Below are 22268 nucleotides of genomic sequence, written 5' to 3'. Positions count from 1 at the left end.
AGTTCTATCTTATCTTATCTTATCTTATCTTATCTTAAATTACTTACTTTGATACACTGTTTTGACGTAGTAAATTGAAGTGTTGATGATTGCTGTTGCTCATGGGATCTAGCTTAAAAATGCAAATAAGATAGCTAGCACATGTTTTCTTCAACTCTTGTTTTTTTCTCTCAGAAGAATGTGTATGATAGCACCCCCTGGTGATCACAAACCAAACACAGGTCGCTATGTTTGTTTTTTTTGGCAGAGTTTATCAGTTTATCCTTACCAGTGTTGGGTAAGTTACTTTAAATTAGTAACTTAGTTACATTACTAGTTACTTCTATCAAAAGTAACTCAGTTACTTCAAGTTACTCGTTACTTTCAAAGTAACTAGTTACTAGGGAAAATAACTTTGGTTTTACTCAGAATTCTCTTGTTAATGTGTTTCTTCCATAACTTTGCCAGTCTTCTAGCTTGCTTACTTGCCACAAGTGCACTGTGCCACCTACCAATAGAAAGGAAAAAATAATGTGCACATTTCCACGAGAGAAATCCCACGCCTGATTCTATCCTAGCCTGCTTTTTACATCCAACACAAAAACTGCAGTCGTGGTGCTTTCGATTGTACTCAGAACTCGGAAATTCTGCCTTCTGAATAGGAAGATGCAGGTAACACCAGACTGCAGATGAGCTGCTTACAGGGCTGGACTGGGACAAAAAAATCGTCCCGGGCATTTTGACTAGAGACCGGCCGCCATTATAGGAAAAATCATAAAGCCTTTGAATGAAAATAAACACTGTTGTGGCAGTGATGTACACTGTTCTGATGGTATATATGCATCAATCTATCAATTGTTTGTTGCAAGACTCAGATAATTATTTTTTTAAAAGTGAGACATTTTAAATGAGAATAAGAAAGTGTTTCTTTGTGCCCCCCTCTCCCTTTTAATGCCCAACCTTGTCCCCTGGCAACACTTTGCTAGACCTGCCCCTGCACAGTTACCAGCTGTCAGCTGCTTAGAAAAGGATCCTGGGGTTATTTGTCTCTCAGAAACAGTTCATAACTTCCCTTCAACTCATTCATGTCAGCTAAAAGGTAAACCTGTTTCTCCATCACAGCTCTGATGATCCAGTAAGGACATCTCCTGGTTTCATCTTCATGTTTCCCTCTCACCAGATAACCAAACCATATCATGACCAGCAGCTGTAGCTCAGGTGGCAGAGCAGGTCAGCCCCTAATCAGAAGGTCAGTGGTTTGATCCCAGGCTGCATCCTGGCTGCATGCCAAATATCCTTGGGCAAGATACTAACCCCGTGTTTGCCTACTGGTGGTGGTCAGAGGGTCCGGTGGCGCCTGTGTCCGGCAGCCTCGCCTCTGTCAGTGCGCCCCAGGGCAGCTGTGGCTACAATGTAGCTTGCTATCACCAGTGTGTGAATGGGTGAATGACTGAATGTAGTGTAAAGCGCTTTGGGGTCCTATGGACTAAAAAAGCGCTATACAAATGCAGGCCATTTACCATTTACAGCTGAGGCTCCAGCAAACATCAGCTGATAGTAGAAAGTAATATTAAATAAATTCTAACAACAGCTGATCAAACGTGCTGCTGTTGTTTACCGCGACATCCGCTGGTTTCCTCTTTCTGGCGCAAAGTGAGCAATAAATAAACAAGAGAGAAAAGCCGATCAGCTGATCATTGATCAGTTTCATGATTGAAGTAGAAACGGGTGAGGGAGGGGGAGAATGAGAGAAGAAGAGGCAGCTGTGCAGCGTAAACACAGAATAACTCCAGCTTTGTGTCTTTCTCATTGTAGCTGAAGTCCAGGACAAAATGTTCCTTTTCACCTCAATAAGAAACGCGCAATATTTTCTCTGAATACTAGACGATTATGTTTTTTATGGGACGGTTGGCAACTCTAATAATTAACCTTATGAACAAAATAAAGTTCAACATCAGTAACATAGCACCCACCCAGCTGTATAGAAACTCCGTCATGCTAGCTAGCACGCAGTACGAAAAAGTCAGCACAACGAAAATAAACTCCACCTAAACTTGGTTCATATCTGACCCAGATGGACTGCAGGTCATAACTTCTTACCTGAAGTTCAGTTCACCTGACTCTCTCGGACCAGCGGCTGCTTCGGGTCTCTGCTCCTGCCTCCCTTTTCCTTCATCCACCTGCTGGCCTCCACCACTTGCTAATGTTACTGAATCTGTGGAAGCTCTGCGATGCCGCCACACGAAGTAACGAATAACGAGCCTATTTAAATCCCAGTAACGAGTAACGCGTTCCCGGTTTTGACATAATAACTAGTTACCGTGCTCGTTACCACAATAATAACGTAGTTACTCTAACGCGTTACTTAATAATGCGTTAGTCCCAACACTGATCCTTACCACGATCTAGTTCAAAATTCATTTGATCAGTATAAAAATGAATTTAGTCAATGTTCAAAGCTCATCATTAAAATACTTGTAGATAAATCCAGACTCTGTTGAGATAAATCTGTGTCTGTGTCAATCCCACACGTGTTTAATAGCCCACTCATTTAATAGCCCTTTGTGACCATGGCTACAGAAGTTTGACTCTTGCAAAAAATATAGGTCGGCCCTTTCATGTAACATTGACAGTTACCTAAGGTTCACAGTTCTGCAGGCTGTTTGGAGCCTTTGAGTCCAGATTTGCTGAATCACTGAAGTGCACTCCTGTGTATGTTAATTTTATACAACTTGCTCATGACAGCCCACATACAAATGACAGCACTTTTGTTAATATTAGCATTTGACTTAAAAGCTACAGTTCACATATTATTAGGTTAATGTTTTAACAACCATTAGCATTTTAGCATATACCCTGCTGGTAGCACACTAGATGGAGTAAGGTAATGTTAAGAAACATGGTAGCCAGTGATCCACAACCAGCTTATTGGCTCAAAACACCTTATCTAATTATAAACTGATACGCACCTACTGGCATGCCCCTTTAAATTTCTTCATAAATGTTATTTAATGTTATTATTACGGCAGCACGGTGGTTAGCACTGTTGCCGCACAGCAAGAAGGTCCTGAGTTCAATTCCACCATCAAGCCAGGGTCTTTCTGTGTGGAGTTTGCATGTTCTCTCCCCGTGTTTGCGTGGGTTCTCTCCGGGCTCTCTCCAAAGACATGCAGCTTGTGGTGATAGGTTAATTGGTTAATCCGAATTGCCCATAGGTGTGAATGTGAGTGTGAATGGTTGTCTGTCCCTGTGTGTTGGCCCTGTGACAGACTGGCAACCTGTCCAGGATGTACCCTGCCTCTTGCCCTATGACAGCTGGAATAGATTCCAGCACCCCCTGCGACCCTTAAAAGGATAAGCAAATGGATGGATGGATGGAATTTTATTAATATCTTTAAAATAATAGCACCACAAACAAAAATTTTTGCAGCACAAACCTGTGACATCAACTTCTGTTTGATTTGGGTGATGTGGGGGGCTGGTTGACCTTTTGACGTTTGCATTTTCATTAATATCTTTAAAACAGAGGCAGCACAAACGACAATTTTAGCAGCACAAACCAGCACAAACGTAGCACAAACGTTTGATACCACTTTTGTTGGATTTGAAGAAGGTGGGGGGGCCAACTTCACTCACATGGTATCACGTTGTTCCACCCTCACCTTGCTGTGTTTCTTCCTTCGGTTTCTTGGCTAAGCTTTAGCTCTCAGTTCCTGGTTTGTTTTCTAGTTTGTGTTTCCAGTTTCGTCTCTAGTTTTCTGAGTTTTTTTCTATAGAAAGTCTTCCCAAAATTAAAAGCGGCTGCTCTAAGTTGTCAGTCTGTGTACGAGTCCTGCATTTTGGATCCTTCATCCTGCCACTGCACCCTCCTTGACACAGGCTCAGTTCTTTTAATTTTATTGGTGTTTCAAATGCTTTTTTTTTTTTTTTACTGCTGCACCAAGTTTGCTTAAGTACTTTAAGGCTGCCTGTTCATTCAAGGGAGATGAAAAATACATTATAATTGTAGCTAGTAATATCACAGATGATTAAATAAATATATTTTAGGTAGATGCTTGTGCATTCTTAAAGTCTTATTGAAGTATGTCATCCATACATGCCAACCCTCTCGATTTTTCCGGGAGAATCCCGAATTTCAGTCCCCCTCCCGAATATCTGTACAATAATAACATTTAACTTATTTTATCCGATAAACACTGTAAAATTCAAGTTTTTTGTATATATATGTATATGTACAAATGTCTCCCTAATTCTGAGGTCTCAAGGTTGGCAAGTATGATGTCATCTGTTCAAAGACCCTCCCAGTCAGTGCTGTTCTCCATGCCTGTCTTACTGTACATGATGTTGTTACACAAACACTTTAAAGGTGATCATTTAGGACTTAAACAATAATACAGACAGCAATGTAAGTAGTAATACGATGGCACCTGTCCAATATGGCGGCCGGTTTCGTGCGTGTGCGCATGCGCGTTCAGTAATTCGATGGCACTAGTCCAAGATGGCGGCCAACCAAACCGGTTTGAGAACCGGTTTGACCGGTTTCGTGCGTGTGCGCATGCGCGTTCAGTAATTCGATGGCACTAGTCCAAGATGGCGGCCAGCCAAACCGATTTGACCAGTTTCGTGTGTGTGTGCGCATGCGTGTTCAGGTGTTCTTACCCTCTGGGCGGGAACGACTCCTCCTAGTGGGATGTGCTAGGTTGTATGGGTATAAAAGCGATCCTTTCACATTCTAAGAGCATCACCGCCACGGTCTGAGGAGCACCGACACATCGCGCTAAGGATCCCCGACGCATCGACCTAGAGCACCGACACATTGCGCTAAGGATCCCCGACGCATCGACCTAGAGCACCGACACATTGCGCTAAGGATCCCCGACGCATCGACCTAGAGCACCGACACATTGCGCTAAGGATACCCGACGCATCGACCTAGAGCACCGACACATCGCGCTCGCTAAGGATCCCCGACGCATCGACCTATGGAGCTCGGAATGACACCCAGCCAGGACATCACCCATGCCATAGGCACTCTAGGTATGTCTTCAGGAGTATGCAGTCGGGGTCCTCAACGTAAAAAGCAACGCTGTGGAAATGACGCAGATGGAACTGTATTCAAGTTAGAATATCGAGGCGTCGAAGGGTATGTGTATGCCATTAAATATACCGAAGGGACAGTTGTGCTTAGTGTAGATTGTGGTGAGGGATTGTTTTGGGGGGAAGCCCAAGTCATGTCTACTAAAAACTGGAAGCTCTTCCGCACCGTAGTGTGTGCGGACCTGGACAATGTGGGTTTCCCAGAGCTGCTGTATGTTTCCCAGTGGAACAGTGCATCAGGCCCTGAGCTTTACAGGGTTGAGGCTGATCGTTTCAATCGCAACCCCGACGACTTTATTTTTCTCAGTGTATGTGATGACAGGGATAGTCTTATTGCTTCCAGAGGGCTTGAAAACTGGAGGTTAAATCCATACCCTCTAAACCTCGAAGAGCGCACAAGATGGTTTAAGGACTTGTTTTTTATACAGTGGTGCGACTGGAGAGGTTTGTCGCGTCTGTTTAGCCAGATTGATGACGCGATCAAGAAGGACAGACTCAACACTGCGTACGAGAGTATTAGAAAGCGCCTTGTTTTTGACGATCTGGCGAGTTGTCCGAAGACTGGTTTGCCTGGTACCCTGTGTAAACCTAAAATCATAAGACCTTCCGACAGCTAAACAATAAACTGGTAGGTTTAATGTGCGGGTGTGTGGGGTTGAGTGTGTATCTATGTGACAAATTAAGAGCTTGTGGTTTTCATTTTACAGAGAATGACACGCCCTCGTGGGACCTGTTGGAGTCACCATCAACAGAGCTGCTAATCCCGACCCCCCAGACTCCACCACCCTCACCACAATGCTCGCAGGACCCCCTCATATCAGACCTGTGGGATGAAACTGTAATCGACATCAAACTCGCAACTCTCCACCTGTTAATGTTGGCTTTGAATGAGTTTATACAAGAGACATGTTACGGATGCCAAACAGGCCACCCCAGTCAGGTGCAACACAGCTGCTTGCAGGAATTGTCTGAGTATTTCTTCGACACCTACTATGATGATGTGATGATAAGGCTCCAGACTGAGCGATTCATCCCTGCCATCCGGCTGTTTGTACGCTCATCCACTGCAGATGGGTCTGGAACACAAATCCGCAGAGTTGCAGAACACATCATGTGTGAACTGAGATCAGAGCGATATATAGTATGCGCCATTAATGACAACATTGGGCACCTGCTAGATGCAAGTACTTGCGCCCGCCGTGTTAAACCAGCCATGCTCCGCATGATTGGAAACTACTGGGCTGGGTTACATCTGGTTTAATGTGGGGTGTCCAAGTATCCATTGTCTGTGATTGTGTCTTTGTGAAAATTAAATAAAAAGACTTGTTAACATCAACATCATAGTCATTTGTGGTTTGTAAATCATGGAAAGCACATTGCATAAAATATATCATGATCCAGCCCATCCTGCGGGGTTAGCCAGTTTAAATAAGCTACGTATAGCAGCAGGGGAGGCATCAGGTGTAACACCTCCACTATCTCAGGTCAAACATTATTTAGAACAAGACGACACCTACACACTCCATAAACCTGCGAGGATCCATTTCCCCAGAAATAGAGTATTGGTGACAGGGGTCGACAAACAGTTTCAAGCCGATCTGGTTGACATGTGTGAATATGTGACAGATAATGATAATGTGAGATATCTGCTAACATGTATAGATGTATTCTCAAAATACGCATGGGTTAGATGCCTAACAAACAAGACAGGGTCTGTTGTATCAGCTGCTTTTGAGGATATACTTAGTGAGGGTAGGATCCCTGTGAAACTACAAACAGATGAAGGCAAAGAGTTTTATAATGCAACCTTTAAACAGCTAATGAAGCGATATAATATCAAGCATTTCTCAACAGCTAGCGAGGTTAAATGCAGTATTGTCGAGAGATTCAATCGTAGCTTCAAGGGTAGAATGTGGAAGTACTTAACATCAGCCAACTCCCGGAGATATGTAGATATCATACCAGATCTCACACAAGCATATAACAATGCTTATCACAGATCTATCCAAATGGCTCCGGCAGAGGTGAATAAGGATAATGAGAAGTCGGTCTTCAACGCGCTGTACAAAACGAGGCCTCAGAGGGAACTGCGCTTTAAATTTAATATCGGTGACACTGTACGAATATCAAAACTGAGAGGAAAGTTTCGAAAAGGATACGAGCAGACCTACACCGATGAGATTTTCACAGTCAAGGAACGTATAGGGAGACAGCCCCCAGTGTACAGACTAGTGGATCTAGCAGGAGAGGTATTGAAAGGGTCATTTTATGAGCCTGAGATACAACGTGTGGTTGTTGATGAAAACAAAACATTTAAAATTGAAAACATATTGGCTAGAAAAAAAGTGGGTCGGAAAAAGCAGGTGCTAGTGAAATGGCTAGGATGGCCCAACAGCTTTAATTCGTGGATTCCAGAAAAAGACATCGTTGAGGCGTAATTAACTCAGATGACGCAGCTCTACACACATTCATTCAACACTGAGCATAGACTGAGAAAGCATGAATAAAAAGAACAACAATGCAGGCTTCTATGTAAGCCTCTTCTCGAATGCTTCATCACATGTTTACCCGGGTAATAAGATATCTAATTTTAGAACAAAGCTAGCAAAACCTATTGTTTTGGATCAGCCATATGAGGTCGCTGTTATAGAGATACAGTACCCACGCATATGGCGGACTTTTCCACAATCAGATTCGGAAGTGGAAATTCATGACCCCGTCAAAGACGGAACCATAGCCATAACCATGATCGAACTGTCTGTGGGCCATTATGCATCTGTGGAACAGATAATAAAAGAATTTAATTTTAAATGTCAACAGCACCAAGCCACTGGAGACATTAAAATGCAGTACAACGCCGTTAGTAACCATGCCTGTGTTATGGGGCCTAGGGGGACTATTCTCACATTTAGAGGGAGACTGGCGGAAATCCTAGGATTCAAAACAGGAGAACCGTTTGCACTTCATTATAAAAACACATATGCCCCGCACCCCGCAGACATATACGGGGGAAAATATAACATCTTTATTTATGCAGATATCGTTGATTACCAGCTTGTGGGTGACGCCCACGCGAGGCTATTAAGAGCTATAAATATTACAGACGATGACCGCCGGTTGCCTATTCTACAATTTGACAGCCCACACTACACACCTGTGTCAAAGACATTAATCGACGACATAGAAATTGATTTGAAAGACGATCGAAATCAACACATACCCTTTTTATACGGCAAAGTGTTTGTCAAGTTACACTTCCGACCGATAACACAGCATTTTTGAAAAAAAAAGGATGGCCGTCTACAACTCTGATGACTCAAAATATGTAAAATACTACTTATCACAGGCTGGTGGAGAGCTCGGAGGGTATGTTGGGACCAGTACACAATATGGGACAGGTCTGGGTGGGTTGTTCCGTAGCTTGTTTAGATTTGCAGTACCGCTGTTTAAAAAAGGAGTCAGCATAGTCAAACCACACCTAAAAACAGCCGCATCGGGCATAGTGTCTGATGTCATAACCAACATAACCAGACCCTCAACCACTAAGCAGGACGGTAACGGCTTGTATGTGTATACGCCCAAACCATCTAAGACCCCACCCCCAGGGCAGCCGTTGTCTAAAAAGCGTAAAACCACAAAACCTAGCAGGAGAGCCACCAAACGGACACCGTCACGCAGAGTGAAGAGACCCAGAACCACTCGTTCAAAAACTGCAGCGCTTGACATATTCTAAATGGCACTGTTACACAGTCATTCTGGAGAATGTGTAAAAACAGAGCTCGATCTTTTTACTGTCCCATACACACAGACTAGCATTGAGAAAAGTACATTTATTGAAATCCCACCTGTATCTGCAATCACTGATGGAGGGCCGATCGAGTTTTACATCTCATCGTCGGGTGAAGATTACCTGGATCTAAATGACTCATATATCTACACACGGGTGAGAATCACAAACGCTGATGGCTCAAACCTGGCTAGGGACGCTAATGTAGGATTTATTAATTATCCTGGATGCAGCATATTTAGTCAAGTCGATATTAATTTGGGAGACCGGCTCATTAGTCAATCATCCAATACATATCCATACAGAGGTGTGATAGAATGTCTTATCAATTATAATAAGGACACTTTAGACACACAGTTCAGCACCGGGTTATTCTGTAAGGATACAGCATCACACATGAATGACACATCTATAGAAGGAGAGAACCAGGGTCTGATGACCAGAGGTGGCTACACAGCAAATAGTAGTATTGTTGAATTGATTGCACCAGTACATGCAGACCTGTTTTTTCAAGAAAAACTGTTACTTAATGGAATCGACCTGTCGCTGAAATTTGTGCGCTCTAAAGACGAATTTGCTCTCATGACAGCGGATGCCAATGCATACAGAGTTAAAATTGTCTCAGCCAGTCTCTTTGTCAAGAAAGTTAGTGTATCACCTAGCGTCAGACTTGCACACAGCAAGGCATTGCACCATGCAAACGCAAAATACACGGTAGACAGAGTATCTTTAAAGACCTTCTCCATACCTGCAGGGGCTAGAATATCAACAAATGACAATTTATTTATGGGTAGGATACCTAAATTTGTCATCATTGCATTCATAGACAATGAAGCATACACAGGCTCCTACCAGCGTAATCCATTTCATTTTGAAAACTGCGATATAGAATTTATGTCTTTATATGCTGATAGTCAGGCTTATCCTGCTAAACCATTCCAGCCAAATTTCCAGAGAAAACACTATATCAGAGAATTTTACCAGCTGATACAAACCACAGGAAGACATTTAAAGGACAGATCGTTGGCCATAACACGTGACGACTTTGGTAACGGCTACACTTTATTCTGTTTCAATCTGGAAGCTGACGAAGGACATTCAGGGAATGTGTCGTTAATTAAAACTGGGAACGTGAGATTGGAAACCCGTTTCAGAAATCCACTACCCCGTACAGTGAACCTCTTGTGTTATTCTGTATTTGATTCAGTCATTGAAATATCTAACATGAGACAGGTGCTCTTGGACTACTATTGAGACAAAAACGGTCATGAACACTATAGAACTATCAGCCGTGGTCGGCGGCATTATCAATAAAAACACACATTTCCTAGGCGTGTTAGCCTATGATCAACTAACCACTGAACGGCTTCAAAGACTCCCTGCTATGTGTATTGTAAACACCCACCCTTCTACGATGCCAGGGGAACATTGGCTTGCTGTTTATATTTCGAGAGACAGACGCGGTTATTTTTTTGATAGTTTTGGTCACTCGTTAGACAGTTTTCCCCCAGCAATAAAGATGTTTCTTCTAAAAAACGGCTCCACTGTTTTATATTCAGGAAAACAAGTGCAGAACGACTTCTCCATCACATGCGGTCAACATTGTGTATTTTTTTTATATCATATGCAAAATGGTGTATCTTATGCCCGCCTGCTTAACATGTATGGGTCTGATTTAATTTGTAATGATGCTATGGTGTGTCGATTTGTCAACAACATACAACCTGTTGCTGTATGCAGTGATTATGTGTGTGTGCAATGTGGATACTGATATGTACTAATGAGAATAATAATAAAAACAACATGAGAGCATGATTTAATCGAGTCAATGGTATTTATTATCAAATCTCGTATATATATATATATATATATAGATTCATAACATACTTTGTTTAAACATAAAAGAAATCAAACATTAACCAGTAATAAAAGACATAAAATATTTAACAGTAATAAAAGAAAATAAAACAAAACAATTTAGCAGCAATAAGTGAAAAAAAAACACAACAGTAGAAAAACACCAAACAGCAAATATTTTTAGCAGAAAAACAATTTCTGCAATAAGAAAAAAAACCTGAATTCAAAAATCCAACCACTCTACAGGACCCCCCTTTATTTTGTTTTTTTTATTCTTTATTTTTTTTAGTGTACTATGTCGCAGCGGTCCACCGGGGGTGTTCTTTTTTGGTGTGTGTTTTAAAAAACCACGGTCTTCAGACAGTGTGTGATCGGTTTTATACAAGGCGACGGTCTTACGTATGCCTGTGTTAGATATGGCTGATAACGGTATGTTTAAATCTGAGAAAGCTTTTAAAAACTCTGTCCAACCGATAGGTCTCAAACCCTCAGAAGGTGTGTGTGTGGTTGTGACGGGTTTAATTAGATCATAAATGTGTGAACCAGGGATGGTTTGTTTATCAACAACAATTTCGCCTTTGTCATTGTAAGAGATCAAGTGTGGCGAACGGTTCACCGCTGATAGAATAAGTTCTGCATTCCTCCTACTCCTTTTAGGTATGTGTGTTAAAACATTCTCCGCAACAAGATCCCGCACCCCGGCATCACCATGAACAGGCAATGTGTCCGCCGACTGGGGTTGCACATCCCTGTTAAATTGTTCAGGTAATGATAAAGACAGTACATTCTTTTCACGGGCACCTTGTCTCACAAGGGTGAGGTATCTTTGGAGAATATCGCTGTATTTTTTAGCCTTCTCATACACATCTATGTCAGAATCTTGTAACACTTGTAACATCTCCTTGTCCAACTCGTTCTGAGACTGTTGTCTGATGGTGCCTGTTTGCTGCTGCTGCTGCTGTTGCTTTATTAAGTCCAACTGGTGTTGGGGTACCAAAAACATCTTTTGCACATGTTCCATTTTCACCTGTTTGCTATCAGACTGGTTATGAAAGGGATTGCAGCCCCTAATAACGGCAGTAAAAACCCTCCAGATTGGTTGATTGTCTTTCTCTTTTTCAAAGATTTTATTTTTTTGTCTGCAATCAGTCTGATTATTGTTTTTTTCTTTTTTAGCTGTTTGTACTGCTGATTGGTCAGTGGAATGTTACCATGCAATACATTAAAGGCTATCTCACACAATGCATTGATAAAATCTAAGTTTGAATTACTAATAATAACTCTGCGTAGAGTAGGAGGAGCCCTGTATATCATCTCCAACAGAGACAGATTCCTCCGCATGCGTGATGACATCCTCTCACCTCTTTGCTGATTTTTGTTTTGGAATGTAAACAACCGGACGGTCTGACAGTAAATTTGTTCTGAGTCTTAAATAGTCCGGGGTCTTAGCTTTATAGTCTATTAAAAGATACCCGTATGTTGTCGATGTGGCATCATTAAACGCTTCTATAAAATATTTAGTATTACCCGGAAACATTTGCCTGGCTAAAAGCATAACCTGATATTTATCTCTCGGATTTTTAAACAATATTAGGTAATTAGTGTTCAAGGAAATGGTTCTACTGGATTTTCCCTGAATAAACAAATTCTGAACTAGATATATACAACTCAAATTCCTATGATGCACATACTTTGTGAACACATTTTGTACTTCTAAATTGTTAGCTGCATCGTTCATCACATCGTCTATAATTAACAAATTGTTCTTTTCTGCAGGCAGAAGGGTGTCATCAGCAAGAGATTCGGGTATACCGTTAACAAAGTTTATGTTTCTTATCTTAAGAAGCTGGTCATATAGTGTCTGCCAGCATGAGTATATATACACAATGTTATCAATGCTGCATGATATAATCCTGGAAGAGTTTTCAATTATGTTTTTAACAAAAAAAGTCTTGCCACAGTTACTGGGACCGCTGACCACCATGCTGAACGGATGCTGCAACCGGGCGTCAAACCCCTGTTCTAATTTAAAATCCATAAGGAAGGGTTGTGAAGTCTGGGAGCACACGGCGCTTATTGTAAACAACTTTAACTTTTTTCACAATGGTTTCATTCTTCAAATGAAGCTTCTTTTTATCGCGTCTGATGCTATCAGACACGGCAACTAGGTGTGCGTCTGATGTCTGATTGGCTACAAACTTGCGGACTAAACCTTTCAAGGAGTCGTGGGTGACAACTTTCGAGTTTAATGCATTCAGTGTGACGCCTTTACATTTGACCTGGGTCTTGCCCAGCGATGTGTGATACGCATAACATTTTGGCCCACCGGAAACAAATTCCGCTATGTAATCCTCCACACCATCCTCTCCACAATCTAATTCACTTGTGAGATCCCCCAGAAACGGACCTAGAGGAGGCATCCGCTCGCCAGGGCGTGCCGTGAAAATGACACTGTCCGTGTCACAATACAGCACGCGCTGCTGCAAGTTGTCTAGCAAATCATACAGCATGAGTCTGGCGTGTGCAGTGGTCATGGCCCCGACAAAGACATTAACGTCCTTCACACGGGAAGCTCTACCATCAGCGTGGCGCCACTGCACCATTGCGACGTCGTCAGAGATGAAACAAAACTGACGCACGTCGTACTGGTCGCTAAACATTAGCTGGCTAAATCTGGAAGGGTCTGTAATGAGCTCAGATGATGCCATGTTTGACCTCATGCTGAAACGACCCCATAACGAGTTTAACAACAGCTTGTTACAGTTACGAACAGCTTTATTTACACAAATCTTGGATGGGTCTAGCATTATTCCCTCCTTCTCATAATACTCGTCTATGTACTTCTGCTGTTCGTCAGGTGTGTTCACATGTTCAGGATACCCCGAGGCCTCCTGTTTGAGTTTTAGGAAGGCTTTCACATAGTCTTTAAACAATGTGTCGGTCTTATTGGGGAAATGCCACACCTCATCAACAGCAAGAACCCTGTATCCCTTCTCAACAGCTTTTTCAAGCTCAAATGAGACCCATGTGCCTTTCAACACCCGCTCACTGTCACTGTGCCCGCATGCAGTATGCTGGTTCTGGTCTTCAGCACACATGCTGCAGAGTGGAAACATCAGTTTTCCATGGCATCTGTAGGGTAGGACGGGGTGAAAAAGACCCTTAGGTGGGAGCACTGTGCATTTAACAAAGCCGAAATAATTTTCTAGCTTGTCAAAGTTGGTGTAAATGACTTGAGGGTGTCCTACAGGATAGTCTTTTTTAGACTGCACTGTGGGATAGAGACTGGTGAAGTCGTAGTAAAATATTTTTTCATCACAAGCAGTCTTGTGGTACAGCTTTAGAGCATTTGTGCGACCGCCAAAAAGGGCGTCTCGGGGATTCAGGCGTTCTGGCTTTCTGTACGTATGCATGAAAGCCACAACTGCAGGGTCTGTCTGCTTCAAGGCAGCCCATTCACACTCCCACATCACTATTACGCTCACACTGTGTTGTGATCTCAGTGCATCAACTTTGTCACAAAACATGCGATGCAGCAGTCCATAGGATGCTTTGCTGACAGGATTAACTTCACTCTCGGGGTAGCATTTAACACAACCGTGGTGAAAACATCCTGCAAATTCATAAGCTGTATTACTTGTGGGGTCAAAACCGTCCACAAAATACGGTCCAACCCTCTGTTCGCCTCCTCTGAGAGCATGTTTTACCACTTTGTTGGTGGTGTGGGACACATATTGAAGCCATTCAATAGAGACGTTAGAAAACGTCTTGTTCTGCTCAACGTATGCCCCTTCATACGTGAGAGCGAGCGCGTCTCTAGGCAGAAACAGCGTTTTATACACACCCATACTAAATGCAGCCAGGGTGGTATACATGAATGGATCAACTTGAGTACAACCCAGTAGCGTGTCACGATAAATGATGCATGCTTTACGCAGGACATCAACATCGTTAACACAGTAACGCCTGAGTTCAGCCTGAAAATCAAAGGGATTCTGTGAGGCAACCTGGTACCATTCCATGAATCGCACCTTATCGCTTTCAGACATGTGCTCATAGCCGTAGAAGGAGGGGTCTGGGTACGGGCCCACATAACGCTCATTATCCCTCGTATTAAACCTGTGTGGGAAATGGCCCTTCTGCAGGTCTTGAAAACCTAAAGCAGAGGGTATTTTGGCAAGGCCCATGGGCAAAAAGCTGAACGAATCAATCCACCGCTGGTCATAGTCCCTGTCATGCATTAAAATCACACGGCTGCCGCTCATTATGACACTAGGTGTTATGCTCTGTCTGACAAAGTACTCGAGGAGTATGTAGTTATCAAAACCAGATGCATTATGTGCTATGAAAGTGTACCCACGAAACCTTGGGCGTCTGTAATGCTGCACAAACGCCTCCACACACTTTAATGTATTAAATGTGAACTTATTGCCCTTCAGATCAGACGCACACACAAAGTTAGCCTCGTGTTTACCGTTGTGGTACCGCGTCTCAAAATCATATAAAATGTATTTATCGTTAGGCTTCTGTTTTTCAACAGGCTGTATGAAACACTGATGGTCGGAGTCTCCTGCTAATTTAGGTTCGCGGCAGTGCTCGCATCTAGGCTGCGCACATTTGTGTGGCAATTTCTTGGATTCTCTATATGTGGTGCCACAGTGCATGCAATGTTTCATATTATCACAGGGGATCATGTTGTGTTTTAATTCAGGTAATTTGTGTTGTTGGTAACAGTGTTGTGATTTGCAGATGCGGTTACAGTCGCTGCATTTCACTGTGGGTCCCCTGTGATGTTGACAGAGTGTGTAACATGTGTTACATCTATGTTTACAGCTGTGCTGTAATGGTGTATTATATATACTGTAACAGAAATTACACACATAGGATCCCCCCAAAAAAGCGGTCGGGTTTAAAATCAGGTGGTAATGTTGATTATGGAGATACATCATCAACGTGTTAGGGTTTGGCTCTTCATGTGTGTAAAAACATTCCAGGCGTTTACGCCCTTCTGTGTGGTAATAGATTACAATCTTAATGTTGAAGTGCTTCTCAAATTTACCGACATCAGAGAATGATACTTGCTGTGTGTCGCATAGACCTACTTCAGCATGCATCTGTTTAGCTGTAGCAAGTTTTTCATGCTCAGAGGATGATGAGTTTAATGAATGTGCTATGCATAGGGAGAAGCACAAATTGTTGTTTGTGTTGTTTGGTGTGTATAAATGTCTGCCTTTCTTTGAGAGAATCTCATCATAAGGTATGTGCGCCAGTCTTAAGCGAGACCCGCCACTACTGTTCTGAGCTACCGTGACAATAAACTCTAATTCATCATCACCGATAGATTCATCATTACTCTGCATAACTTGTGCAATTTGATCGAGAAACAGCTCCGGATCATACCGATCATCAGCGTTTAAAACAGCCTGAACATCTGAAGCCAGCGAGGGGCCACGCAGGACCACGTTTAGAACACTGCCCTGTTGGGATCCCGCCACAGCTCTGTCTATCACATTGGCTAAGCACTCGCGCACTCGCGCCGGCACTTGTTCTGGATGATCGAGACTTATACCCCTAAAATCAAGGCGTTCACGCAATTCGCGAGCATTAAAATTAGGTATCTCTCTAATGTGTGACTGAGAGCGGCTGCCGGACCCAGACTGCACAACGGGCTCAATAACAACTGCAGTAGCTGCAGCAGAGGTGACCCGGCTAGATTGTGCATCAGACGCAAAATCACCAGCAGCACAAGCTATATGGTTAGCATCAGTAACAGCAACGGCCCGAGCAACACCAGCTGTACTATCACTATTATTAGCAACAATAGCCCCATCAGCAATAGCAGACGTAGGAACAGTCTGACAAGGATGTGTATCGGATGAGGCTGATGCAGGCACCCTATTAAGTCTAGCTATAATATCGTCTAATTTTTTATCTGTTTCTTCAGCCCACTGCATAAAAGTCTCTAAGTCAAAACATCTAACAGGAGTGGAGGTTCCGTTATTATGTTTAAATAATTTATTTGGAGGGTCCATGGTCTGGATTTTAAAAGTCAGGGACTTGAAATTTTGCTGCAGATGTTGTCTAATGTACTACACACTTTGTTTATGAGTTTGGTAAACTGTTGCCTTTGTACCTGTGCTTCTTGGTGGTATTGATTGAGTCTAGCTTCAATCAAACATAATTTATCAGCTATTGAAGCTATATGACTTTGTTCAGCAGGCTGAGCGTCTGGAAGCTTTATGTAAGCATCATACGCCGCTGATATTTGAGAGTCTGTTATGCCGTCTTCTTCGAAATCTATGTGTGAATCAACGCTATTTCTGACACATTCTGGGGTGGTGGGTATATGAACTAGATCAAAATCTGACATGCTGTACTCAAAAACATCAGAGAAATCGCGAGGTAGCCACTCACTCGGGGGTGTTGCAGGTTCGCTGATGAAGATCGGTTCTGACTCTCCACTGTTGCACAAAGCTCCAGGTTTTTGTTGTTCTGGGAGGTCGATACTGCTTAAACATTCCAAAAACGTCTGGAATCGTATGGTGTCCTGATCATTATGAGGAGGGGTGCTGTTCTGCAGTCTGTGAAGATAGATAGACATGTGTTAAAACATATTATACATGTACCCATTTCAAACTGAATAAGCGTGTCTCCCTCTCTATCTCTTTTTATCTAATTTATATATGCCTATGCTTACCTTGTAGTGTGCGTTATTCGGGATGGTCCTGCTTCTCCACACACCCGGTTCTCTGGCGTGGCTCTGTAGGTGTAAAACGGTCAGTTTAGAACATTTGTAATTGTTTAAACCCCTTTAAAAAAAAATACACAACTATACATCCCGTTGTATACACACCTGATGTAAGGTAGGGCTCTGTGGTAGCGGTGTCTGAATGTTTTCCTGCTCAGTTTGTTAACCCTGGAACAAACAAAAACGTTATTACATAATTTAAAACAATCGCTAGTTTAAAACATACATACGTTTAAAAATCCAGTAATGCTGTACACACCTTGTGCCTGTTAGAGAACTAGTTCCAGCTGTAAAAGCGCCCGTTTCTGAAGAAAAGGGTCCTGGGCCGTTCTCCCGAACTCCTAAAAATTAAGCTTTTGTTTTAGGAAAAAAAGATAGTTTGAATATCCTATAATATGTTAACATAACACTTTTTAAAAATCCAATAATAGGTTTTGTTTTACTTACCGTTTACGATGTCCATGTTATAAAGAACGATGTTAGTGTTGATGATCGCAAAGAAAATGGTGTGCTCTGCAGCGAATCTTGAGGCGTAAATGGCTCAGGGTATCGGGCTCTGTGCGTGTTTTTTATATAGGGTGGGGGTTTCCAAAAAGAAAGGTATGTCTCCAATCAATTTAAATGAGACCCTACAGGGCTTTTGTCTTCTCAAGGAATTACAAAGGAGCCGATACTTCAGACAATAGGCGGGGTCGCCACCCGACTGGTACCAACTGCCCCATTTACCTTGTCGAGGAATTACAAAAAGAGCCAATACTGGCCACTTTAAACAATAGGTTGGGCCCTTGTTCGCATGGTACTCTCAACAACTAAGTGATACCCGCGGTGGGCTTTTACAATCCTGAACAAATTCAAACAATTAGCCAGCTGTTGAAAAGTTGGAGCGGGTCTGGGCGACTGGTTTTAGAAGTATCACTGTAGCGTTTATTTTCTAAAGGGGTGATGAAAAGAGCGATACTGGCTGCTTATAGCATTTATTTTCTAAAGGACTGAATGCTATTTGTAACATTTACTGTGTTAAAAACTAGCTGGCTGGCTTTGTCTCACTCTTAGTTCAACATTCCGAAATCCCGATTTTTAAATAAAATGATCGCATCAACCCTGGAAAGAAACCCCAGTAGATGTGTAAAAACTAGTTAAATTAAAACTACGGGTTTGATTAAATGAAACGCTTGTGAACATGCTGACATCACCCATTCAGAAGAAATTCCCATTTGTGCCATTTATAAAATAAAATGCATGCCTCACTGCAAGCTGAGACATTGTCAGATTTAGAAAATTAGTGTGATTAAAACACTATTACCAACACTTTTGACTAGAGCACACCCTCTTTGTTAAGGCGCACTGTGAACCAAAACAGCTTCCACTCCACCAAGAATGAAACAAGAAACAAAGAATTGCTTTTAAGAACACATGCATAACTGAATGTTGCGATACACCTAAGTGAAAAAATAGTTTAATTAAAAACCCTATGGTTTGATTAAATTAAAACCCCGTTAAAAACACATAAACTCATATAACCCCTCTGATACCCTGTGGTATTTCCACACCTGAACACGCATGCGCACACACACACACGAAACTGGTCAAATCGGTTTGGCTGGCCGCCATCTTGGACTAGTGCCATCGAATTACTGAACGCGCATGCGCACACGCACGAAACCGGTCAAACCGGTTCTCAAACCGGTTTGGTTGGCCGCCATCTTGGACTAGTGCCATCGAATTACTGAACGCGCATGCGCACACGCACGAAACCGGCCGCCATATTGGACAGGTGCCATCGTATTACTACTAATGTAGTTAAACATCTTACATTCAGTTTTATTAGGAATGAATTAAAAAAAAATCTAGTCTCCTATTTTTTTGTGTCATATAGGAAAAGAAGCATCAATATCCGATGAGAAGACTCATCGGATATTGGCCTTACTGTGTGTTATTTTGTGGTGTTTGGTGCAGTTTTCTTGTTTTGTAGGATTGTTTTTTTTTTCCCAATGGGAGGTGAATATCTCTAACAAGTTTTTTTCACATTTGCACATCTTAATTTTTAAGTGAAATATGCGTTTTGAGTTTATGTACTTTATGCATATAAGGCAACGTTTTCCTTTTGCAGTATTTTTGTGTAGTGCATTTTTCTGTGTTTTAATAAAAGGGGAACAAAGGTCAACCAAAAATGATGTTATTATTTTCACATACTTACTCAGGTTATGCGAAGTGAAACATGCATTTTTTTTGGGGGGGGGGGGGGGGGGGGTAATGTGCTGGAAAAGCTTGAAAATGGACTTGAAAGTGCTTAGAAAGGGCTTGAATTTAACCCTGAAGAAGGTGTATGAACCCCGCAAGGCAGGAAAGTAAAAATCTCAAGAAGGAACTGATGAAAGTGCAAGATGAAGTTGAAGAGGAGAAAATGGAGTTGATGGGATTCCTCAAAGCGATGACAGACGCTGAAGTGACCAAGAAAGACTGTAAAAATGCACTGAAAGACCTACAAATGCGCAAAAAAGAAGCTAAAGAGCTCCTGAAACAGTAAAACTGGCCAAACAGCAAAAAGAAAAAGTTAAAGATGCCAAGCAGCACCTAAAGAAAACCTTACAAGAGCTGAAGGCAAAAGAAAAGAAAGCCGAGGACAGGAGAGTGCAGAAGAAAAACTGTCCCAGCAACATCGAGTTTAAGGGGAATGATGGATCCACAAAGGAGGACCAATAGTTTCTTCTTCCTTCCCCCTTTCTCTCACCCCAAACCTTTTTCATGATCTTCTCTACCCCCACCCTGGCCCATGACAAGTGTTATGTAAAACAGTACCACACTTTCCACTCTGTAACTGTGAATAAATCCATTATTGCTTTATTTTACAATGCAGTGCAAAAATATTATGCTCCCAATCTTTTTTTGAGCACAAAGCTTTTTTTGCCCCTTCCTGACTTCTTAAGTTTTATTAAGTTTCGTTTTTTTAAAAATGATGATTTCGTGTTTTGGATTATTCAAATTCAAATTCAAATCTTATTTGTCACGTACACAGTCATACACAATACGATATGTAGTGAAATGCTTGGACAACTGCTCGTGACCTAAAGAAAACAAAAAAAAAGAAAAGGCTATGAATAAGATAGGAAATAAATATGAAAAATTAAAAAGGGTAAATTTAACTAGGAGGGAATAAAATATAAATTAAGGTTAAAAATGAAATAACTGTACAACACAAATTAGAATGAAGGGTAAATTTAACTCCCCTCCTTGAATCGCTACCTTATCGTGGTGGAGGGGTTTGTGTGTCACAGGGATCCCAGGGGCTATGTTGTCTGGGGGCTTTTGCCCCCTGGTAGGGTCTCCCATGGCAAATTGGCCCTGGGTGAGGGACCAGACAAAGAGCGATTCATAAGACCCTTATGAAAAGGAAACCGAGGGAACAGTTTACCCTGCCCGGGATAGGAGGCAGGCCCGGGGAGGGTGCCCGAGGGCGAGCGTCTGGTGGCCGGGCCTTAGTCCATGGGGCCCGGCCGGGCACATCCCGAAGAGGAGACATGGGCCCATCCTCCCGCAGGCCCACCACCCGCAGGAGGCGCCATAGGGGTCGGGTGCATTGTGTGCCGGGTGGCGGCCAGGAGCGGAGGCCCTGGCGGACTGACCCCCGGCTGCCAAGACTGGCAATAGGGACATGGAATGTCACCTCTCTGGTGGGGAAGGAGCCTGAGTTAGTGCGTGAGGTTGAGAGGTACCGGCTAGATATAGTCGGGCTCACCTCTACACATGGCTTGGGCTCTGGAACCAGTCTCCTGGAGAGGGGCTGGACTCTGTCTCAGTCTGGAGTTGCCCCTGGTGAGAGGCGGCGGGCTGGGGTGGGTATCCTAATATCCCCTCGGCTTGCTGCCGGTGCGTTGGGGTTTTTCCCGGTGGACGAGAGGGTTTGCTCCCTGCGCCTTAGGGTCGGGGAACGGGTCCTGACTGTCATCTGCGCTTATGCGCCGAGTGGCAGTTCAGAGTACCCCGCCTTCTTAGAGTCCCTGGGGGGGGTGCTGGAGGGTGCTCCACCTGGAGACTCTGTTGTCCTGCTGGGAGACTTCAATGCTCACGTGGGTAACGACAGCGAGACCTGGAGGGGCGTGATTGGGAGGAACGGCCTCCCTGATCTGAACCCGAGCGGTGCTCTGTTATTGGACTTCTGTGCTAATCACAGTTTGGCCATAACGAACACCCTGTTCGAACATAAGAGTGTCCATAAGTGCACGTGGCACCAGGACACTCTAGGCCGTAGGTCGATGATTGATTTTGTAATCGTATCAGCAGACCTGCGACCATATGTTCTGGACACTCGGGTAAAGAGAGGGGCTGAGCTGTCAACTGATCACCACCTGGTGGTGAGTTGGATCAGGTGGCGGGGGAGGACGCTGGACAGACCTGGTGCACCTAAACGCGTAGTGAGGGTGTGCTGGGAACGTCTAGCAGAGGCCCCAGTCCGCGAGATCTTCAACACACACCTCCGGCAGAGCTTCAACAGCATTCCGAGGGAGACTGGAGACATTGAGTCCGAATGGACCATGTTCAGCGTCTCCATTGCCGAAGCTGCTGCACTGAGCTGCGGCCGCAAGGTGGTTGGTGCCTGCCGTGGTGGTAATCCCCGAACCAAATGGTGGACACCAGAGGTGAAGGGAGCCACCAGGCTGAAGAAGGAGAACTATCGGGCTTGGTTAGCCTGTGGGACTCCGGAGGCAGCCGACAGGTATCGACAGGCCAAGCGGAATGCGGCTCGGGCAGTGGCTGAAGCAAAAACTCGGGTGTGGGAGGAGTTCGGAGAGGCCATGGAAA

The 22268-nt window shown here is 43.3% G+C and overlaps 2 protein-coding genes across 2 annotated transcripts; one reads left to right on the top strand and one right to left on the bottom strand.

The window, feature by feature from the left end:
• Positions 1 to 4426: 4426 nt before the first annotated feature.
• LOC146692947 (uncharacterized) lies at positions 4427 to 10678 on the top strand. The gene is made up of 2 exons (XM_085433233.1): positions 4427 to 5704; positions 5784 to 10678. Exon 1 carries the CDS (start codon positions 4962 to 4964, stop codon positions 5691 to 5693), a length of 732 nt encoding a protein of 243 aa, XP_085289359.1. The 5' UTR covers positions 4427 to 4961; the 3' UTR covers positions 5694 to 5704; positions 5784 to 10678.
• A 5825-nt stretch (positions 10679 to 16503) lies between these two features.
• On the bottom strand, positions 16504 to 17931 carry LOC146692946 (uncharacterized). Its single transcript, XM_085433521.1, has 5 exons — positions 17916 to 17931; positions 17728 to 17809; positions 17574 to 17636; positions 17418 to 17480; positions 16504 to 17301 (listed from the first exon to the last, which is right to left on the bottom strand). Exons 1-5 carry the CDS (start codon positions 17929 to 17931, stop codon positions 16770 to 16772), a joined length of 756 nt encoding a protein of 251 aa, XP_085289647.1. The 3' UTR covers positions 16504 to 16769.
• Between the last annotated feature and the right edge of the window lie 4337 nt (positions 17932 to 22268).

This window comes from Copadichromis virginalis, linkage group LG15, assembly GCF_057382275.1.
Source record: "Copadichromis virginalis isolate Kocher_CV1m ecotype Utaka linkage group LG15, C_Virginalis_male_GT1.1, whole genome shotgun sequence".
NCBI lineage: Eukaryota > Metazoa > Chordata > Actinopteri > Cichliformes > Cichlidae > Copadichromis > Copadichromis virginalis.
Note: the sequence above shows the minus strand (reverse complement) of the source record. Positions and strands in the feature narration are given on the sequence as shown.

Excerpts from the sequence above, each read along its gene's own strand:
- LOC146692947 (XM_085433233.1), top strand. The coding sequence starts at position 4,962 with ATGGAGCTCGGAATGACACCCAGCCAGGACATCACCCATGCCATAGGC.
- LOC146692946 (XM_085433521.1), bottom strand. Across the intron at positions 17,481-17,573 it reads AGAGCCCTACCTTACATCAG|AGCCACGCCAGAGAACCGGG; the intron begins GTGTGTATACAA and ends TTACACCTACAG. Across the intron at positions 17,302-17,417 it reads CGAATAACGCACACTACAAG|ACTGCAGAACAGCACCCCTC; the intron begins GTAAGCATAGGC and ends CTATCTTCACAG.